Genomic DNA, 23319 nt, shown 5'->3' on the forward strand with positions numbered 1-23319 from the left:
CGGGACCTCATTAAAAGAAATCGTACCTGGCGATTTCTGAGGCTCAATGGGCCCGAATTTAGGCTGCTTCTGCATGGAAAAGGCCCAAGGATGCTAGGGAGAAAGGGGGGATCAATCATTTTGCACTAAGACATAATTCTCTAGTTTTTCTTAGGTTCTTTGTTCTCTAGAGGAAGAAACCCTTGTTCTTCTCTAGATCTAGCTTTGATTTGATCTTCCTTGTTAATTCTGAATTGGGTTTTGTTAATTGCTACCTTTGGTTGATTAATTTGAATTTCTTAGTATATTTTCACTCATATCTTGTGTTAGTTTATGAATTTTGTCAATTGTTACTTTGTACCCAATTCATGAATATTGTGAATCTTGACTTGTTGATGTATGATTGAGGATTTTTTATGCTACATTGTGTTGCTTGAGCTATTGTAAGTTGATAATTGTTAGTGGGTAATTGTTAATTTCGATTCAATTGCAAGTTGAATATGTCTTTTGTTAATGCTTACCAAGTGTTTGATGAATTGTTTACTTTGATTATAGAGTAGTTCTTTTTACTCTTGGCTTAGGCCAAGGGAATTGGGTAAACTTAAGTCATTGGGTCTAATGAATTTGATGATTTGAGAGTCCTTAGTGGTCAATTTGATACTCATTAACACTATCCTACTACTAGGTTAGTTAGTAGTGAGGTGAGGCCTTATGGATTGATGTTGACCAAACCATTTGACGTACTTCAAGTTTGGAAGTAGACTTAATGAGTTCGGCTCCTTATAATTATCAAGATATGGTTGTTAGACAAGGATAGTGACCCCAATTCCCATGCCTAATTGAGAGTTGCACTTATCATTCATATTTGACAACCAATTTCTCAATTGTCTTGCTTAATTGTAGCTACTGTTTAGTTAAGAGTAGAATTAGATTGAATATTGTTTCCTTGGATTGAAATCATTTACATCTTGCTCATTATTTAGATTAGTTCCTTATATTTTCAATTGCTTGTTTGTTACGATTCGCAATTTACTTTCTTGTCAATGAATCACAACCTCGGATTTCTAACCAATGTTGAAGCACATGTTTGCCCATTCTTTGTGAGACGACCCAAGGTTTAAATACTTCGGTTACTTTCATTGGGGTTGAACTTGTGACAACCAATTCCACTCTAAATTTGATCCGCGAGGATTGTTGTTGGTAGAGCTATACTTGCAACGCAATTTTCATTGAGAGAATCTCTTCCAATACGGTTCCCGCGTGCCTATCAAATTTTTGGCACCGTTGCTGGGGAATGGTTGCAACATATGCCTTAACATTGGTTGTGTGAATATGTGAATAGTGTAGATAGCTTATATGTTTTGTTTGTTTTCAATACTTAGTTATAGTTTAGCTTTCTTTTATTTTTGTGCTATGACTCTCAAGTGTGATGACTCAGTCCCAACCGAATTCTAGCTTAGCCAACTTTGATTCTGAAATCGAAAGGACTTTGTTACACACTCGGCAAGCTAGATGACGGTTGGACTATACGCCAAGTACTTCGGTCTCCCTTGAGGAACATACCGAATCACTAGACGGTACCGAGAGTGATTTGGAGTACTCTACTTCCTATTCTTGTATTGGCATTACTAATACTTCTTTGCATTCTACAGGTGAACCACACATGGCGGAGCCATGTCGGATCACTTTACATGAGCAGGGAGCTCCGGATATTGTGCTTCAACCATTGCAAGCGAGGTATCCCAACCTTGATCCGAACTTTGAATTGAAGAGTAGCTTGATAAATCTACTACCTAAGTATCATGGGTTGCCGGGTCAAGACCCCATCCGACATCTAAAGGATTTTCAAGTTGCTTGTTCTACTACTAGAAGGCATGGAGTCGATGAGGTGGCTATCATGGTCTTTGCTTTTCCTTTCTCCCTTGAGGCGCAAGCAAAGACATGGTTCTATTCGCTACCAGATGAGATTGCTACCAATTGGGATTTCTTGAGAAGAGAGTTCTCAAACAAATTCTTTCCACCAGAGAAGACCGACTACATCCGGAAAGAGATTTCGGGCATAATGCAAAGAGATCAAGAGAGTTTGTATGAGTATTGGTCTAGATTCAAGAGGTTACTAGAGTCTTGTCCACACCATGGAATGAACACTCACTTGCTCATTAGCTACTTCACCGGAGGTCTTTGTGTGGAAGATAGAAGATTGCTCACCGCTTCTAGTTGTGGTTCCCTTTCGAAAAACAAGACGGAGGGAGAAGCTTGGAGTTTGATAGAGGATGTTGCCGAAGCTATGCAACACACAAGAGTGAGAAGTAACCCTCTCAAGGGTGTGGTAGAACCATCCCCCTCCGAAGCAAGCCTAACCAAAGCACTTGGGGATATGACCACCATTCTCACCCAAATACAAAAGGATCAAAAGGAGTTCTACTCCATCCAAGCCGTCCAAGCCCCACCTTCCGTTGCCCAACTTGAAGGCCCTCCTAGGATTTATGGTTTGTGCTCTAGCACCATTTATTACACCGATCAATGCCATCAAATTCAAGAGGAGCATGCCCTTGTAGTGGCCAATGTGAATTACAACAATCGTCCACCCTACCCCTTCCAAAGCCAAAACCACTACCTTCATGGTAGTAATCAACACCAAGGGTGGAGAGACAATGCACAAGGGAACAACCAAATCCAAAGATGGAACAACTCTTCTTCTCACCACAATAACAATTACCAAGCCAACCAAAACCACCACAACCAAAACCAAAACAACTACACCAAGTAACAAGCACCACACCATGGACAACAATCCAACCACACCTCTCCACCTCCCACCAACCAAATTGAAGAGCTTAAACCCACTGTGGATAATAGAGATGAAAGCTATAAGACTCAATTTGAGGCCATGAGTGCTCAATTAGCCAATCTTGCCGAAATGATTTCAAAGATGTCCATGTCCTCTTCCAATAATACCAATCAATCCTCAAGTTCTTCTAACCTTCCATCCCAACCCCAACCAAACCCAAAGGGCGGTCTCAATGCCATCACTCTACGGTCGGGAACTACGTTGGAGGAGATACCTCCAAGGATCTTGGAAGACATTCATGAGGAAGAAGTGATTGTTGAAGCTCCACATGAAGAGGAGGAGGTAGGCAAGAGGCAGGAAGAGGAAGGAGTAAACCTCAAGGAACCTAAAAGAAAAGCTCTCGTGGATGAGTCCATCCCAATTCCATTCCCTTCTATGGTGAAGAAAGCAAAGAAGACGCCGGAATTTGACATGAACATGCTTCAAGTGTTCAAGAAGGTTGAGGTAACCATACCACTTCTTGATGCTATTCAACAAATTCCAAAGTATGCAAAATTCTTGAAAGACTTGTGTGCACACAAGGATAGGATAGGGGAATGATGCCAAGGCATCTTAGGCTAGTTTCACTAGCATTTTTCTGTTAGTTTTAGTTGTTTTATGCATTTTCTTGAGCTTAAAGTAACCAAGAATGGTTAAATGAACAACAAAGCAATGAACCATCCAAACAGTATGATTTTGATGCAAATTCCATAAATTTTTAGTTATATTACTTGAATGCTATGAATGGAAGATTTCTCATGAAATTTTGCAAGACTTTGATGCAGTTGTTTGGATGATTTCAGGGAAGAAGAGGTTAGGCAAGGAAGCAACAAAATCAATAAAGGAAGCTTGAATATCACATGTGGAGTTTAAGCTCCAGTATAAGCTTAAACTGGAGCTTAAACGCCAAAATCATGAAAGCTGAGGAAAAGCTGAAAGTGGCGTTTAACCTCCAGTTTAACCTTAAACTGGAAGTTAAACGCCAGAAATGAGAAATGCACCAGGGAGCCATTTCCACGTTTAAGCTGCAGTTTAACCTTAAACTGGAGCTTAAACGTGTTCGATCATTCTCCTCCAGGGTTGCTTTCTCCATTTCCACGTTTAAGCTCCAGTTTAACCTTAAACTGGAGCTTTAACGTGTTCGACCATTCTCCTCCAGGGTTGCTTTCTTCATTTCCACGTTTAAGCTTCAGTTTAACCTTAAACTGAAGCTTAAACGTGTTCGACAATTCCACACTCCAGGGTTGCCTTCTTCCATTTCCACGTTTAAGCTTCAGTTTAACCTTAAACTGAAGCTTAAACGTGCTTGAGTTATACCACCTCCAGGAGTGTCCAACGTTTAAGTTGCAGTTTAAGCTTAAACTGCAACTTAAACACCACTAATTGAAAAGGTTTCTGGGCCAAAGATATTGCAGTTTAAGTTAGCATTTGAGCACAAACATTAACTTAAACGTACTCTGGTATGAAACCCAATTGAATATCATGGTTTATGGGATTGGGCCTGAAGAATTGATGAGTCTGGAATTTCAATTTGTTGAGTCATGTGTCATTACTTGATTATCACTAAGTTGGCTCAATGAATGTTACAGAATTGGATCAGCAGCCTCATCAGGATTATGGATCATAAACCCAAAGCAAAAGGAAATCAGGGAAAGGCCTCAAAGCCCAAGAAACACAACAGAAGCTCAATTTAGAAAGTGTATAAATAGGATAGAATTTAAGTTAGTTAAAAACTTTTTGGGAACTTTTGGATCATTTTTCTAGTTTTCATACTTTTTGTAATTGAATTCAGAGCTATGACTCACTAAACCCCCTTTCATTGGGTTAGGGAGCTCTATTGTAATTCAATGAATGAATAATAGTTTTTATCTTCTTCTTCAATCTTTTCTCTTGAATTTTTGTTAGAAAGCTTCTCAATCTAATTCCATTGGTTAGTTGTCTTGGGAAAGAAACTATCCATAATTGGAATCCTTCGGAACCTTGGGAAAGGAATGGAGGATTCATGCTAGAGAAGCTTTCTCACAGTGAATTGGATTGGGGTTTGGATGGATATTGTGACATGTAATCCTACCAAATTGTGGTTCATGAAACTGTGTGGTATAATCAGTGATCGAGCGTCATGTCTTCTTATGAACATTTAAACCAAGGGATTGGGAATTTGTTTGTTTTTAGAGAGAATTGGTGAGCCAAGGGATTGGGATCCAATCATATAAGGTTGCCAAGCAAAATTCAATGAACGCATTGGTTGAGGAAGGGATAAAAATGTTTTGATTCGGAGATCTCAATATCTCCTGAAACCCAATGAATTCCCCATTTCTGATCTACCACTTTCTCTTTACATTCTGCAATTAAATTCATGTAATCACCCCGATCCCTTTTTAATTTCAGCAATTTAGCTTCTCGCTCTTTAATTCATGCAATTTAAGATTCAGCAATTTCAATTTCTTGCCATTTACGTTTCCCGCCAATTTTACATTCCGCAATTCTCATCTAAATCTTGATTCCGCTCAACTAGAACACACTTCTAATCCGAATTGCTCACTCAACCAATCCTTGTGGGATTCGACCTCACTCTATTGTGAGTTTTTACTTGACGATAACCGGTGCACTTGCCGGAAGGAATTTTTGCCGATCGTGCAATTTCCTAAAATCGTAGCTATCAAGTTTATGGCGCCGTTGCCAGGGATTGGTTTTCGATTGACAATTCTCAAATTGGAAGTTAACTAGATTGAGCATTTTTCTTGTTTTGTTAATTAAGTTCAAGTTACTTGTTGAATTTTAATTTCTACACTCTGTTACTTGCTTTCTTTCTTTATGCCTTTAAATTCAAGCAACTAACTCACTGACTCACTAACTATTTGAATTAATTCCTCAACTGCTCTAACCATACTCTTCCATTAACCAAGAGTATTTCACTTGTTTGTTGCCTGTGCTGTGTTCTTGTATGACAGGTAGGAGAAGAGAGACATCAACTCCTCCATACACCGAACCAGAGAGGACCCTTCGCAGACTTAGAAGGGAAGCAAGAGGGAAGAGAGTACTGGCAGAAGAAGAATCTGAAGGAGAATCTGAGGACAATTTTGAGGAAGCTCTAGATCTCAACATGGATAGAGAAGTTCACAACCATGAGAGAACTGATGGAAACAATGCCATTCCCGAGAGGAGGGTTCTTGGTTCATACATAAACCCAACCTCTGGGAATTATGGTAGCAGCATTCAGAAACCACCCATTCAGGCCAACAATTTTGAACTCAAACCACAGCTAATATCACTGATGGAGAATCATTGTTCATTTGGTGGGAGTGCTAATGAAGATCCAAACCAACATCTCACAAAATTCCTGAGAATTTGCGACACTGTGAAGTCCAATGGAGTCCAGGAAGATGCCTATAAACTGCTCTTGTTCCCATTTTCACTTAGGGACAAGGCAGCTAAGTGGCTGGAATCATTCCCAAGGGGGAGCCTAACAACCTGGGATGAGGTGGAAAGCAAGTTTCTAGCACGTTTCTACCCCCCACAAAAGGTCAAGAGGCTTCGATCTGAGGTTCAGACTTTTAGACAACAAGATGGTGAAACTCTCTACGAGGCATGGGAGAGGTTCAAGGATTTGACAAGGAAATGCCCACCAGACATGTTCCATGACTGGGTGCAATTGCATATTTTCTATGATGGACTTTCTTATGAATCAAGGAAGGCTGTAGACCATTCATCAGGAGGTTTATTGAACAGGAAAAAGACTGTGGAAGAAGCCATTGAAGTGATTGAGACAGTGGCTGAGAATGAGTACTACTATGCTTCAGAGAGACACAACACTAAGGGAGTCATGGAGCTGAACCATGTTGATACAATTCTAGCCCAAAACAAGGTGTTTGCCAAGCAACTAGCAGAGCTCACCAGGAAATTAGAAACAAATCAAGTGGCTGCAATACACACACAAGATCAAGAGGAGGTAAGCACTGAAGGAGGTGATTGGGAAGAGGCCAACTATGTGGGAAATCAACAAAGGCAACCATATGATCCACATTCCAACACTTACAACTCAGGCTGGAAAAACCACCCAAACTTTGGGTGGGGAAACCAGCAAACCCAACCACAAAACCACAAACCTTACAACCCCAACCAACATAACAATTCCACATACCAAAACTCCAACCAAAGATCATACCAAGCCACACAAAACACTTACTCCCAACCACTATATCATGGCCAAAATAATCAACCTGCCCAACCTAATCCGAACCAACAATTTCAAGATCAATTAAACAGGATAGAAGGAATGCTTGCAAACATGGGTCAGGACATAAGTGAGTTGAAAAGCTTTAGGGATGATGTGAGATCTACCTTAAGGAACCATGGTGAAAAACTCAAGAGGATGGAGTCTCGAGTAGGAGAGCTATCTCAACAGGCCCCCAAGTCAACTGCAGTGTTCCCTAGTGACACAGAAAAGAATCCTAAAGGGGAACAAAAGGTAGTGAGATGGGAAGAATGCAAGGCCATCACCATATTGAAGGAAGTCTCAGAAGAAGAAGGAATCAGACCCTCAGAACAGGAGCCAAAAATCTTGAAGGAAGGTGTGGAAGAAGCTAAGCAGGAAAGTGAAACTGAGCAAGCCAAGGAACTGCAAAATAAAGGCATGCTGGAAACATACCAACCAAAAGCACCATTTCCTCAGAGGTTAGGAGGAGGTGAAAAAGTGAAAACATATTCAAGGTTTTTAGAGACATTTAAGTCTCTCCATATCAATATTCCCTTTCTTGAGATTCTCCAGCAGATGCCTACACATATCAAGTATTTGAAGGAATTGCTGAGCAAGAAAAGTGTTTTGAAGGGAGGACAAACTGTAATAATGAACAAAGAATGCAGTGCCCTCATAAAAAAAGACATAGTCTCTAAGAAAACAGACCCAGGAAGTTTTCATATCCCCTGCATCATAGGGGAAACAAAAATTGACAGAGGATTCTGTGATCTAGGAGCTAGCATAAATGTGATGCCTCTGACTCTTATGAAGAGGCTACAACTGAATGAGGTGAGATCCACTGATGTAATCATACAACTGGCTGACAAAACTCAGAAGCAAGCTGAGGGGGTAGTTGAGAATGTGCTGGTGAAAGTGGGAAATTATTTCTTCCCCACAGACTTTGTCATTTTGGACATGGAGGAAAGCTACCTACACTCTATCATTCTGGGAACGCCATTTCTAGCCACTGCTAGAGCACTCATAGATGTAGAACGAGGAGAGCTAATTTTGAGAATACATGATGAACAGCTCATTTTCCATGTTTTCAAACCTGCATCTGAGCCTGAACCAGAACCTGAAAAGCCTAAGGATGATAGTAGCCATCTGTGTTTGGAGGAAAGCAACCCAGCAGCTGAAACTTTGAAACAGTCCTTGGAAGGCAAACAAGAATTGCAAGAGTTAAAGCCACAAGAATCAATAGAAACAGCTCAGAAGGATCCTCCTGGCATAAGGGTCAATGAAGAAATCCTCAAGAGAAAGGGAAGAATTGTAAAGAAATTGCCAAGAGGGTGGAGAAACAAGAAAATTCCCACTGAAGGTTTCTCTCCGAGAGATAAAGTGATATCAAGTCATTATCTGCCAATCCCACCTGGCCTCAAAACCATTCCTTCCCAGCTCCCTCAAGTGTTCACAATCAGGAAAGTTTTTTCTATGGAACATTTGGAAATCATGAATGAATCAAATGGGGACGTTTTCATAGTGAGAGGAGAGGACATCAAGCACTACAATCCACCCTAACAAGGGACAACCGTCAAGCTAGTGACGTTAAAGAAGCGCTTCATGGGAGGCAACCCATGTTTTAGTATCCTTACTCTTTATTGTTTTGCTTTGCATCTAATAAAGCATGGTTTCTTATGCATAAACTTGAATCCTCAGGACAACTGTTGATAAGGTGCACTAAACATTGCATGTAAAATACAATTGGTCTCTAAGTTTGGTGTGCCTGAAGGCACCCCAAATCTTATTCAAATTGTATTCAATCTTTCATTCAAGGTGCACAACCAAACATTAAGTTTGGTGTTCCTCTTTGAACACAGTTAATAAAAAGCAAGAAGTTCCTCTGGATTTAGAAATTCATGACAAGTATACCATTTGCATGTTTTAATACTTTGATTTCAATTACTTTAGGCAGTAAAATTGTTTAGGATCAAAGAGCCAAAGTGACTATGATTTATTAGAATTATGCACATTCATTAAGGACAACCAACATGGATTTCGTGTCATCAGGAGACATTACCAAGCACTAAGTTTGGTGTCCAGTAATAAGTGTGCATACATACAAGGGTCACGGCTATAAGCTCATGAAGTCAATCATTGATTTACAATTCAAAAAGAAGGAAAAACAAGTGCAAGTACTATTCATTATTCACATGGACCGAAAAAAAATGATAGCAAAGTTGTTTGTTTGTTGATGAGCGGATAATTTGTATGCTTTTTGGCATTGTTTTTAGTATGTTTTTAGTATGATCTAGTTAGTTTTTAGTATATTTTTATTAGTTTTTAGTTAAAATTCACTTTTCTGGACTTTACTATGAGTTTGTGTATTTTTCTGTGATTTCAGGTATTTTCTGGCTGAAATTGAGGGACCTGAGCAAAAATCTGATTCAGAGACTGAAAAGGACTGCAGATGCTGTTGGATTCTGACCTCCCTGCACTCGAAGTGGATTTTCTGGAGCTACAGAAGCCCAATTGGCGCGCTCTCAACGGCGTTGGAAAGTAGACATCCTGGGCTTTCCAGCAATATTTGATAGTCCATACTTTGCCCAAGATTTGATGGCCCAAACCGGCGTTCAAAGTCACCTACAGAAATTCCAGCGTTAAACGCCGGAACTGGCACCTAAATGGGAGTTAAACGCCCAAACTGGCATAAAAGCTGGCGTTTAACTCCAAGACAAGTCTCTACACGAAAATGCTTCATTGCTCAGCCCAAGCACACACCAAGTGGGCCCGGAAGTGGATTTTTATGTCATTTACTCATCTCTGTACACCCTAGGCTACTAGTTTTATATAAGTAGGACCTTTTACTATTGTATTTTTGTACACATCTTGGTAGCTATCTTCTAATTTTATGCTATCTTAGATCATTTGGGAGGCTGGCCATTCGGCCATGCCTAGACCTTGTTCTTATGTATTTTCAACGGTGGAGTTTCTACACACCATAGATTAAGGTGTGGAGCTCTGCTGTACCTCGAGTATTAATGCGATTACTATTGTTCTTCTATTCAATTCCACTTGTTCTTTTACCAAGATATCACTTGTTCTTCAACTTGATGAAGGTGATGATTGACACTCATCATCATTCTCACCTATGAACAAGGTGACTGACAACCATTCTTGTTCTACAAGCATTCGAGGCTTGGTGAATATCTCTTGGATTCTTTAATCGGAGTCTTCGTGGTATAGGCAAGAACTGATGGCGGCATTCAAGAGAATCCGGAAGGTCTAACCTTGTCTGTGGTATTCTGAGTAGGATTCAATGATTGAATGACTGTGACGTGCTTCAAACCTGTAACCTACTGGGCGTTAGTGACAGACGCAAAAGAGTGATTCTATTCCGGTAGGGGAGGGAACCACACCGGTGATTGGCCACACTGTGACAGAGTGCGTGCATTAGCTTTCACTGCGAGGATGGGAGGTAGCCACTGACAACGGTGAAACCCTATACGAGCTTGCCATGGAAAGGAGTAAGAAGGATTGGATGGAGACATTAGGAAAGCAGAGAGACGGAAGGGAAGGCATCTTCATACACTTGTCTGAAGCTCTTACACCAATGATATACATAAGTATCAGCTCTTACACCAATGATATACATAAGTATCCCTATCTTTATCTTTTATGTTATTTTCGTTCATCACTATACCCATTTGAGTCTGCCTGACTGAGATTTACAAGATGACCATAGCTTGCTTCATACCACCAATCTCCGTGGGATCGACCCTTACTCGCGTAAGGTTTATTACTTGGACGACCCAGTGCACTTGCTGGTTAGTTGTGCGAAGTTGTGTTTATGCCATGGTATCGTGCACCAAGTTTTTGGCGCCGTTGCCGGGGAATTAAATGTCCTAACTACAGTTTCGCATTTGTTCCCTGCAATAACAGTGCCATGTTTTGATCCGGCAACTTCACCAAGTTTTTGGCGCCGTTGCCGGGGATTGTTCTTGTGTATGGACAACTGACGGTTCATCTTGTTGCTTAGATTAGGCATTTATTTTTTTTTCGAAATTCTTGAAGATGAATTCTAGAGTTTCATGATGATTTGCTGAAATCTGGCTGGCTGAGAAGCCATGTCTAATCTCATTGGACCGAGGTTTCAACTTATCATCACAAGAGCTTGTTAATCTTGCTTTTGGAGCAGTGATTTGCTAAGGCTTGGCTGGCCTTTGGCCATGTCTAGTGTTTTGGACCGAAGCTTTCTTTGAAAGCTTGGCTGGCTGTGAAGCCATGTCTAATTCCTGGACCGGAGTCTTAGACTAGCATTGCACTGATTCCTGGAATTCTCATTAAGAATTTTGATGTTTTCACTTAATTTTCGAAAAACACAAAAAAATTTAGAAAACCATAAAAACCAAAAATATTTGATGTTGCTTGCTTGAGTCTAGTGTCTCATCTTAAGTTTGGTGTCAATTGCATGCATTCATTCATGTGTCTTAAGGATCTTCAAGCAATTCTTGATGATTTCTTACTCTGATCTTTGAATTCTTTTGACTTGAGTGTTTATATGTCTCATATAGTGTCAGTAGTATACAAACTGCTAAGTTTGGTGTCTTGCATGCATTGTTATTTGATTCTTGTTGCATTTTGATTATTAAAAAAATCCAAAAATATTTTTTATTTGTGTCTTTTCAAGTCAATAATACAAAGAATTGAAGATTCAGAACATACTGCAGAGGAATTTTACAGAAAAAGCTGGGCATTCAAAAATGCCCAGTGAAGAAGGCAGACTGGCGTTTAAACGCCAGCCAGGGTACCTGGTTGGGCGTTTAACGCCCAAAAAGGGTGCATTTTGGGCGTTAAACGCCAGAATGGATACCATTCTGGGCGTTTAACGCCAGGATGGTGCTAGGGGGAAGATTTTGTTTTCAAATCAATTTTTTTTTAGTTTTTCAAAATCAAATCTTTTTCAAATCATATCTTTTCAATCAAATGTTTTCAAAATCAATTTCTTTCCTTTTTTCAAAGATACTTACTAACAATTAATGATTTGATTGAACATCTCATATTTGTTGCCTTTTCTGTTGAGAAAGGTTTAATGTTTGAATCATATCTTTTCTTGTTAGGCAAGTCATTAATTTTTAAAATCAAATCTTTTTAAAATTGTTTTCAAATCATATCTTTTCAATCACATCTTTTTAAAACCAATCATATCTCCTCCACTACATCTTTTTCAAAATAGTTTTCAATCAAATCTTTTTGATTTCTAATTTAAAAATCTTTTTCAAAAATCACTTGATTTCTTTTCCACTTTTATTTTCGAAAATCAATTAATGTTTTTCAAAAATGTTTTCAAAATATTTTAATTAATTTTCGAAAATCTTCTTCCCTCCTTCTCACATCCTTCTATTTATGGAGTACCACTCCTTCTCAATGCACAATTCGAACCTTATCTAAGTAAAGTTTGAATTCTTCTTCTCCTTCTTCTTTCTATTTCTCTTTTCCTCTGACACCTCAAGGAACCTCTATACTGTGACATAGAGGACTCCACATTTTCTTGTTCTCTTCTCTTTCATATGAGCAGGAGCAGAGACAAAGGCATTCTTGTTGAAGCTGACCCTGAACCCGAAAGGACCTTGAAGAGAAAACTAAGAGAAGTCAAAGCACAACTCTCTTTAGAGGACCTGACCGAATTCTTCAAGGAAGAAGAAGACATGGCAGCCGAAAACAACAATAATGCAAACAATGCAAGGAAGGTGTTGGGTGACTTTACTGCACCTACTCCTGATTTTTATGGGAGAAGCATCTCTATCCCTGCCATTGGAGCAAACAACTTTGAGCTTAAGCCTCAATTAGTTTCTCTAATGCAACAGAATTGCAAGTTCCATGGACTTCCAATGGAAGATCCTCATCAGTTCTTAGCTGAATTCTTGCAAATCTGTGACACAGTCAAGACTAATGGGGTTGACCCTGAGGTCTATAGACTGATGCTATTCCCTTTTGCTGTAAGAGACAGAGCTAGAATATGGTTGGACTCTCAACCTAAAGAAAGCCTGGACTCTTGGGAAAAGCTAGTCAATGCCTTCTTGGCAAAGTTCTTTCCACCCCAAAGATGGAGTAAGCTTAGAGTGGAAGTCCAAACCTTCAGACAGAAGGATGGAGAATCCCTCTATGAAGCTTGGGAAAGATACAAACAATTGATCAGAAGATGTCCTTCTGACATGCTTTCTGAATGGAGCATCATAGGTATTTTCTATGATGGTCTCTCTGAACTGTCCAAGATGTCTTTGGATAGCTCTGCTGGAGGATCTCTTCATCTGAAGAAGACGCCTACAGAGGCTCAAGAGCTAATTGAAATGGTTGCAAATAACCAATTCATGTACACTTCTGAAAGGAATCCTGTGAACAATGGGACAAGTCAGAAGAAAGGAGTTCTTGAGATTGATGCTCTGAATGCCATATTGGCTCAGAACAAGATATTGACTCAACAAGTCAATTTGATTTCTCAAAGTCTGTCTGGAATGCAAAATGCACCAAGCAATACTAAGGAGGCTTCATCTGAGGAAGAAGCTTATGATCCTGAGAAACCATCAATGGAAGAGGTGAATTACCTAGGAGAACCCTATGGTAACACCTATAATTCTCAGCAACAGACAGAGAATCCTAAGCAGAACCCCTCTGACTTAGCAACCATGGTCTCTGATCTAATTAAAACCACTCAAAGTTTCATGAATGAAACAAGGTCCTCCATTAGGAATTTGGAAGGACAAGTGGGACAGCTGAGCAAGAAAGTTACTGAACTCCCTCCAAGTACTCTTCCAAGCAACACAGAAGAAAATCCAAAAGGAGAGTGCAAAGCCATCAATATGGCCGAATTTGGAGAGGAAGGGGAGGAAGTGAACGCCACTGAGGAAGACCTCAGTGGGCATGCACTACCCTCCAATGAGTTCCCCAATGAGGAACCATGGGAATCTGAGACTCAACATGAGACCATAGAGATTCCATTGGACTTACTTTTGCCTTTCATGAGCTCTGATGAGTATTCTTCCTCTGAAGAGGATGAGTATGTCACTGAAGAGCAAGTTGCTAAGTACCTTGGAGCAATCATGAAGCTAAATGACAAGTTATTTGGAAATGAGACTTGGGAGGATGAACCTCCTTTGCTCACCAAAGAACTGGATGACTTGTCTAGGCAGAAATTACCTCAAAAGAGACAAGATCCTGGGAAGTTTTCCATACCTTGCACCATAGGCACCATGACCTTCAAGAAGGCTCTGTGTGACTTAGGGTCAAGTGTAAACCTCATGCCTCTCTCAGTAATGGAGAAGCTAGGGATCTTTGAGGTACAAGCTGCAAGAATCTCATTAGAGATGGCAGACAACTCAAGAAAACAAGCTCATGGACTTGTAGAGAATGTTTTGGTAAAGGTTGAAGACCACTACATTCCTGCTGATTTCATAGTCCTAGAGACTGGGAAGTGCATGGATGAAACCATCATCCTTGGCAGACCCTTCCTAGCCACAGCAAAGGTTGTGATTGATGTTGATGGAGGTGAACTGATCATTCAAGTGAATGAAGAATCCTTTGTGTTTAAGGCTCAAGGATATCCCTCTGTCACCACAGAGATGAAGCATGAAGAGCTTCTCTCAAATCAGAGTCAAGAAGAGCCCCCACAGTCAAACTCTAAGTTTGGTGTTGGGAGGCCACAACCAAACTCTAAGTTTGGTGTTGAACCCCCACATTCAAACTCTAAGTTTGGTGTTGGGAGGTTCCAACATTGCTCTGAGTATCTGTGAGGCTCCATGAGAGCCCTCTGTCAAGCTACTGACATTAAAGAAGCGCTTGTTGGGAGGTAACCCAATGATTATAATTTATATAGTTTCTTTTGTTATTTTATGTTTTTTGTAGGTTGATGATCATAAGAAGTCACAAAATCCAATGAAAAAGCAAAAACAAAATGAAAAACAGGAAGAAAAATAGCACACCCTGGAGGAAGAAGCTGCTGGCGTTCAAACGCCAGTAAGCCTAGCAGTTGGGCGTTTAACGCCCAGTCTGGCACCATTCTGGGCGTTTAACGCCAGAAAGGGGCACCAGACTGGCGTTAAACGCCAGAAAAGGGCAAGAACCTGGCGTTAAACGCCAGGAATGGGCACCAGCACGGCGTTTAACGCCAGAAATGGCTCAAAACGTGATTTTGAGCAACATTTGGTGCAGGGATGACTTTTCCTTGACACCACAGGATCTGTGGACCCCACAGGACCCCCACCACCACTCTCTCTCTTCTTCCCCCATTCACCAATCACCTCAACACCTCTTCCCCAAAAACCCTTCACCTATCAAATCCCATCTTTCTCTTCACCACTCACATCCATCCTTCATAAAACCCCACCAACCTCACCCTTCAAATTCAAACCACTTTCCCTCCCAAACCCACCCAATATGGCCGAACCCCATCTCCCCTCTCTCCTATAAATACCCTTCTTCACTCCTTCATTTTCACACAACCAAAACACCACTTCTCCCCCTCTTTGGCCGAATACACCACAATCTCCCTCTTCCTCATTTCTTCTTCTTCTACTCTCTTCTTTCTTCTTTTGCTCGAGGACGAGCAAACATTTTAAGTTTGGTGTGGTAAAAGCATTGCTTTTTCATAACCATTATGGCATCCAAGGCCGGAGAAACCTCTAGAAAGAGGAAAGGGAAGGCAAAAGCTTCCACCTCCGAGTCATGGGAGATGGATAGGTTCATCTCAAGGGTGCATCAAGACCACTTCTATGAAGTTGTGGCCTTGAAGAAGGTGATCCCCGAGGTCCCCTTTTCACTCAAAAAGGGTGAATATCCGGAGATCCGCCATGAGATCCAAAGAAGAGGTTGGGAAGTACTTACCAACCCCATTCAACAAGTTGGAATCTTGATGGTTCAAGAATTCTATGCCAATGCATGGATCACCAAGAGCCATGATCAAAGTATGAACCCGGATCCAAAGAATTATCTTACTATGGTTCGGGGGAAATACTTGGATTTTAGTCCGGAAAGTGTGAGGGTGGCGTTCAACTTGCCTATGATGCAAGGAGATGAACATCCTTACACAAGAAGGGTAAACTTTGATCAAAGGTTGGACCAAGTCCTCACAACCATATGTGAAGAGGGCGCACAATGGAAGAGAGATTCAAGAGGCAAGCCGGTCCAACTAAGAAGGCATGACCTCAAACCCGTGGCTAGAGGATGGTTGGAGTTTATCCAACGCTCAATCATTCCCACTAGCAACCGGTCCGAAGTTACTTTAGACCGGGCCATCATGATCCATAGCATCATGATTGGAGAAGAAGTGGAAGTTCATGAGGTCATAGCCCAAGAACTCTACAAGGTGGCGGATAAGTCCTCTACCTTGGCAAGGTTAGCCTTTCCTCACCTCATTTGTCACCTCTGTTATTCAGTTGGAGTTGACATAGAGGGAGACATCACCATTGATGAGGACAAGCCCATTACCAAGAAAAGGATGGAGCACACAAGAGACCCCTCTCATCATGAGATCCCTGAGATGCCTCAAGGGATGCACTTTCCTCCACAAAACTATTGGGAGCAACTAAACACCTCCCTAGGAGAATTGAGTTCCAACATGGGACAACTAAGGGTGGAGCACCAAGAACACTCCATTCTCCTCCATGAAATTAGAGAAGATCAAAGAATCATGAGAGAGGAGCAACAAAGGCAAGGAAGAGACATTGAGGAGCTCAAGCACTCCATAGGACCTTCAAGAGGAAGGAAGAGCCGCCATCACTAAGGTGGACCCGTTCCTTGATTTTCTTGTTCTTTATTCTTCTGTTTTTCGAATTTTAGTGCTTATGTTTATCCATGTTTGTGTCTTATGATCATTAGTGTCTTAGTGTCTATGCCTTAAAGTTATGAATGTCCTATGAATCCATCACCTTTCTTAAAATAAAAACGTGCTTAATTGAAAAGGAAAAGAATTGCATGAATTTTGAATTTTATAACAGTTTAATTATTTTGATGCGGTGGCAACACTTTTGTTCTCTGAATGTATGCTTGAACAGTGCATATGTCTTTTGAATTTGTGGTTCATGAATGTTGGCTCTTGAAAGAATGATGAAAAAGGAGACATGTTACTGAGGATCTGAAAAATCATAAAAATGATTCTTGAAGCAAGAAAAAGCAGTGAATACAAAAAAAAAAGAGAAGAAGGAAGCAAACGAAAAAAAAAAAAAAAAACCGAAAAAGAAAAAAAAAAGAGAGAAAAAGAAAGAAAAAGAAAGAAATAAAGTTGTGATCCAAGGCAATAAGAGTGTGCTTAAGAACCCTGGACACCTCTAATTGGGGACTTTAGCAAAGCTGAGTCACAATCTGAAAAGGTTCACCCAATTATGTGTCTGTGGCATGTATGTATCCGGTGGTAATACTGGAAGACAGAGTGCTTTGGGCCACAGCCAAGACTCAATAAGTAGCTGTGTTCAAGAATCATCATACTTAACTAAGAGAATCAATAACACTATCTGGATTCTGAGTTCCTAAAGAAGCCAATCATTCTGAGTTTCAAAGGAGAAAGTGAGATGCCAAAACTATTCAGAGGCAAAAAGCTAAAAGCCCCGCTCATCTAATTAATACTGATCTTCATAGATGTTTTTGGAGTTCATTGCATATTCTCTTCTTTTTATCTTATTTGATCTTTAGTTGCTTGGGGACAAGCAACAAATTAAGTTTGGTGTTGTGATGAGCGGATAATTTGTATGCTTTTTGGCATTGTTTTTAGTATGTTTTTAGTATGATCTAGTTAGTTTTTAGTATATTTTTATTAGTTTTTAGTTAAAATTCACTTTTCTGGACTTTACTATGAGTTTGTGTGTTTTTCTGTGATTTCAGGTATTTTCTGGCTGAAATTGAGGGACCTGAGCAAAAATCTGATTCAGAGACTGAAAAGGACTGCAGATGCTGTTGGATTCTGACCTCCCTGCACTCGAAGTGGATTTTCTGGAGCTACAGAAGCCCAATTGGCGCGCTCTCAACGGCGTTGGAAAGTAGACATCCTGGGCTTTCCATCAATATATGATAGTCCATACTTTGCCCAAGATTTGATGGCCCAAACCGGCGTTCAAAGTCACCTACAGAAATTCCAGCGTTAAACGCCGGAACTGGCACCTAAATGGGAGTTAAACGCCCAAACTGGCATAAAAGCTGGCGTTTAACTCCAAGACAAGTCTCTACACGAAAATGCTTCATTGCTCAGCCCAAGCACACACCAAGTGGGCCCGGAAGTGGATTTTTATGTCATTTACTCATCTCTGTACACCCTAGGCTACTAGTTTTATATAAGTAGGACCTTTTACTATTGTATTTTTGTTCACATCTTGGTAGCTATCTTCTAATTTTATGCTATCTTAGATCATTTGGGAGGCTGGCCATTCGGCCATGCCTAGACCTTGTTCTTATGTATTTTCAACGGTGGAGTTTCTACACACCATAGATTAAGGTGTGGAGCTCTGCTGTACCTCGAGTATTAATGCGATTACTATTGTTCTTCTATTCAATTCCACTTGTTCTTTTACCAAGATATCACTTGTTCTTCAACTTGATGAAGGTGATGATTGACACTCATCATCATTCTCACCTATGAACAAGGTGACTGACAACCATTCTTGTTCTACAAGCATTCGAGGCTTGGTGAATATCTCTTGGATTCTTTAATCGGAGTCTTCGTGGTATAGGCAAGAACTGATGGCGGCATTCAAGAGAATCCGGAAGGTCTAACCTTGTCTGTGGTATTCTGAGTAGGATTCAATGATTGAATGACTGTGACGTGCTTCAAACCTGTAACCTATTGGGCGTTAGTGACAGACGCAAAAGAGTGATTCTATTCCGGTAGGGGAGGGAACCACACCGGTGATTGGCCACACTGTGACAGAGTGCGTGCATTAGCTTTCACTGCGAGGATGGGAGGTAGCCACTGACAACGGTGAAACCCTATACGAGCTTGCCATGGAAAGGAGTAAGAAGGATTGGATGGAGACATTAGGAAAGCAGAGAGACGGAAGGGAAGGCATCTTCATACACTTGTCTGAAGCTCTTACACCAATGATATACATAAGTATCCCTATCTTTATCTTTTATGTTATTTTCGTTCATCACTATACCCATTTGAGTCTGCCTGACTGAGATTTACAAGATGACCATAGCTTGCTTCATACCACCAATCTCCGTGGGATCGACCCTTACTCGCGTAAGGTTTATTACTTGGACGACCCAGTGCACTTGCTGGTTAGTTGTGCGAAGTTGTGTTTATGCCATGGTATTGAGCACCAAGTCTTTGGAGCCATTACTAGGGATTGTTTATGTTTTGAAAAGTATTGATCACAATTTCGTGCACCATTTGTGCAGGTACAAAAGGAAGGATAAGAATGGATGAAAAAGACAAAGGGGAAGGTACGGTGCTTGGTCAAAAAGGGAGTTCACAAGTCTCTGAAACTAACACATGGGAAAAGGAAGTTCTGCATGAAAAGATAGCTACATGTACAACTTAATGCACCCAGAAAACTTCCAAGAAAGTGAAAAGCAATTCGTCTTTCTCCCGAATTCATATATTTACCATCAAGCCATCCTTTACAAATCACCCTAGCCGTCCATTTTTTTTTTCACTTGCATGCACTATAAAGAACCACTTGGGGAACGAGTTCTACACCACCAAATCTCCTTCTTGCACATATTCTCTCATCATAGCATAACTACCTCTAGCCAAAAACAACCTCACCACACTTCTAACAACATTTTCTTACTTCACCTTGTCAACCTTAGCTTGTCACTTGCCAAAACTAAAGAACCAATGGCAGCCTCATCTAGCCACAAAAGAAGAAAAGACAAGCAGCCAATGGAGGAGGAAAGGGAATTTGATGCATGGAAATACAAATCGGTTTTCCATGAGATTCAGGCCGAATGGATGAGACCTAAAAGGATACTAGCTGAGATTCCCTTTGACCTTGGAGAGGAGGAGTTCCCAAGTGTTTGGGGGAAGATCAAAAAGAGGAAGTGGGAGCTCCTGACTAAGCCAATCACTAAAATCAACATCAACCTGGTGAAGGAGTTTTATGCAAATGCAGTGAGGGAGGATCCAACCGAGAAACCCACATACAAAAGCTATGTGAGAGGGGTGGAAGTTGACTTCAGCCTCAAGGCAATCATGAAAACTCTTGGCCTGAAAAACATACGTTTCAGCCAAGCAAGTTATGAGGATAGGATGATAGGAGAACCTGACTATCAGACTATTGCTGAAGACCTTTGTGCCATCAAAGCTGAATGGGTGAGAAAAACAAAAGGGGCTCCAAGAATCTTGAGAAGGGGAGACCTAACACCTGAAGCTAAAGGGTGGTATGCAATAGTTAGGAGATCCATCCTACCCACTGCAAACTCTTCAGAAATAATCCCTAAAAGAGCCGTCTTGCTACATTGCATTATGATGGGAGGAGAGATCAAAGTTCATAAACTCATTGCTGAACAGATACAAGAGTTTAGTGAGAAAAGTGACCCTGACTCCTGGCTCCACTTCCCTAGCACCATCATCAGACTATGCATCGAGGCCCAAGTACCACTTGAAGATGCAAGACCTAATTGGCTACATCCTGGAATGGCCATGACTGCTCACAGAATGACTCTTGGCCCAATTGCTCCAAGACATACAAAAAGAAGAAATGAAGAAGGGCAACAAGCAGAAGGGGAGCAAGAAGCAGAGCAAGAAAGAGAAGAGCAAGAAGCAGAGCAAGAAAGAGAAGAAGAGCAAGAAGAGCAAGGAAATCCAGAAAGAAGGCAACAAGTTCCCAGAGACCCCATGGATATGAGCAGAATGCAGGAAATCATAGAAGGAATGTCTCAACAATACATGAGGTCTCAAGAGAAGCAAGAGGACTTTCACCTAAAAATGATGGACATGCAAAGGAACTTTGAATCAAGATTCCTAGATCTGCAAAGGGAACAGAATTTACAATTACAGGAATCCCTCAGCCACATAGGCCAACACCAAGATGACAATATCTTGGCAATCAAGGAAGCCACCACTTTGCAGAATGCAAGATATGCAGTTCAAGCTGATTACAACATCAGTTCTCAAATCAAGCTTAACTACATAGGGGAACATCTACACAAGATGGACCCAGCATTCCCAACTTTTGATGAGTATTTCAAGGGGAGGAAAGAAGGAGAAATGAACAAGGCAGTGATCCTTGAAGGAAGAGTGGAAGAAACAATGAAAAAAGCTGGATTCTGGACAAAGCTCATAAGAAAAGACAAAGGAAGTACAAGTGGTCAAAGAGAGACAAGAAGCAAGAAGAAACAGGACCCCAAGAATCAAGAAGAACCAAGCAACAAATGAGAGGTGGTCTTGTTCCTTAATAATCAAATAATAGTTTGTGAATTGTCTTTATGAGCTTTCTTTCATTTTAAGTCATTTAAGTTTTATGTGAGATTTCTAGTATGTTTGTCTGTTTACTGCTTTGAATAAAGTGAATGCCTAGATGTTTGGATATAACTTCACCTTCTTAAACAAATGCTTGCCATGCTTGTTCTGTTTCCAAAAATAAAAGAAAAGTTTGAACAAAAGTAACTTGGCTCAATTAGTGACAAATCAAGTAGAATTAAGTGGTGGTATGCATGCTTGATTGTTTAGTCAGATCACTGGAAATTGAGTGTAGAATTATCATTTTTGTGTAGAAGTTTGAATACTGTCTATGGATCTTGATGAATAAATGTCTTTGGCCATGAAAAAAAAAAGAAAAAGAAGAAGAAAAAGCCACTGAAAAAGGGCAACCAAAAAGCAAAAAAAAATTGAGAAAATAAGCTAGGCACCAATGGTTTGAACTTCTGAGACAAATGCCTGTGGTGTTTATGTATTAAGGATATGCTTGGATGAATAGGTTCTGAGGAGTGTTTCAACACTTGGTAACTTGGGTTAACTAACCCGGGATTATCAACCAAAAGTCCATTATCAAGAGCAACCTAAATACAAAACATTTAGTCACACAAAGAGGTGCTGGGCACCAATGTCTCAAGAAGAAATGTGAACTAAAATGCCTGTAGTGGATATGTGTAGTGCACTGATAAGAAAAAGAAAATGCCAAAGGCTTGTGCAACACATGACACTGAGCAAACAAGGAGCAAAGGAGCTCTAAGAAAAAGAAAAACAAAGAAGGGAAAAGTGCCAAGGACATAAGAATAACAAGAGGCCATAGCAGTGTTTGATGGATGCAATGAAAAAGTGATAATCTTACCTGATAAGAATGAAAAAGTGATGCTGCAACTTTCTGCATAAAACCCTTCTGATTAACTTCAAATGCTTGCTAATATAGCCAATGTAATTGCTTTCTGTTTCATATTTTTGTCTCAAATAACTCAGGACTTGCTTAGGGACAAGCAAGTATTAAGTTTGGTGTTGTGATGCCAAGGCATCTTAGGCTAGTTTCACTAGCATTTTTCTGTTAGTTTTAGTTGTTTTATGCATTTTCTTGAGCTTAAAGTAACCAAGAATGGTTAAATGAACAACAAAGCAATGAACCATCCAAACAGTATGATTTTGATGCAAATTCCATGAATTTTTAGTTATATTACTTGAATGCTATGAATGGAAGATTTCTCATGAAATTTTGCAAGACTTTGATGCAGTTGTTTGGATGATTTCAGGGAAGAAGAGGTTAGGCAAGGAAGCAACAAAATCAATAAAGGAAGCTTGAATATCACATGTGGAGTTTAAGCTCCAGTTTAAGCTCCAGTTTAAGCTCTAGTTTAAGCTCCAGTTTAAGCTTAAACTGGAGCTTAAACGCCAAAATCATGAAAGCTGAGGAAAAGCTGAAAGTGGCGTTTAACCTCCAGTTTAACCTTAAACTGGAAGTTAAACGCCAGAAATGAGAAATGCACCAGGGAGCCATTTCCACGTTTAAGCTCCAGTTTAACCTTAAACTGGAGTTTAAACGTGTTCGATCATTCTCCTCCAGGGTTGCTTTCTCCATTTCCACGTTTAAGCTCCAGTTTAAGGTTAAACTGGAGCTTTAACGTGTTCGACCATTCTCCTCCAGGGTTGCTTTCTTCATTTCCACGTTTAAGCTTCAGTTTAACCTTAAACTGAAGCTTAAACGTGTTCGACAATTCCACACTCCAGGGTTGCCTTCTTCAATTTCCACGTTTAAGCTTCAGTTTAACCTTAAACTGAAGCTTAAACGTGCTTGAGTTATACCACCTCCAGGAGTGTCCAACGTTTAAGTTGCAGTTTAAGCTTAAACTGCAACTTAAACACCACTAATTGAAAAGGTTTCTGGGCCAAAGATATTGCAGTTTAAGTTAGCATTTGAGC

At 40.4% G+C, this 23319-nt stretch overlaps 1 protein-coding gene and 2 non-coding genes across 3 annotated transcripts; 1 reads left to right on the forward strand and 2 right to left on the reverse strand.

Moving 5' to 3' along the window:
* The first annotated feature begins 1642 nt into the window (after positions 1-1642).
* Positions 1643-2749, forward strand: LOC130957293 (uncharacterized). The gene has a single exon (XM_057884159.1). It carries the CDS (start codon positions 1643-1645, stop codon positions 2747-2749), a length of 1107 nt encoding a protein of 368 aa, XP_057740142.1.
* Positions 2750-6338: 3589 nt separating this feature from the next.
* On the reverse strand, positions 6339-6442 carry LOC130958406 (small nucleolar RNA R71). Its single transcript, XR_009077530.1, has one exon. It is a non-coding gene; the product is annotated as a small nucleolar RNA R71 (small nucleolar RNA).
* A 6654-nt stretch (positions 6443-13096) lies between these two features.
* Positions 13097-13204, reverse strand: LOC130958288 (small nucleolar RNA R71). The gene has a single exon (XR_009077418.1). It is a non-coding gene; the product is annotated as a small nucleolar RNA R71 (small nucleolar RNA).
* Between the last annotated feature and the right edge of the window lie 10115 nt (positions 13205-23319).

This window comes from Arachis stenosperma, chromosome 10 (assembly GCF_014773155.1).
Source record: "Arachis stenosperma cultivar V10309 chromosome 10, arast.V10309.gnm1.PFL2, whole genome shotgun sequence".
Lineage (NCBI taxonomy): Eukaryota > Viridiplantae > Streptophyta > Magnoliopsida > Fabales > Fabaceae > Arachis > Arachis stenosperma.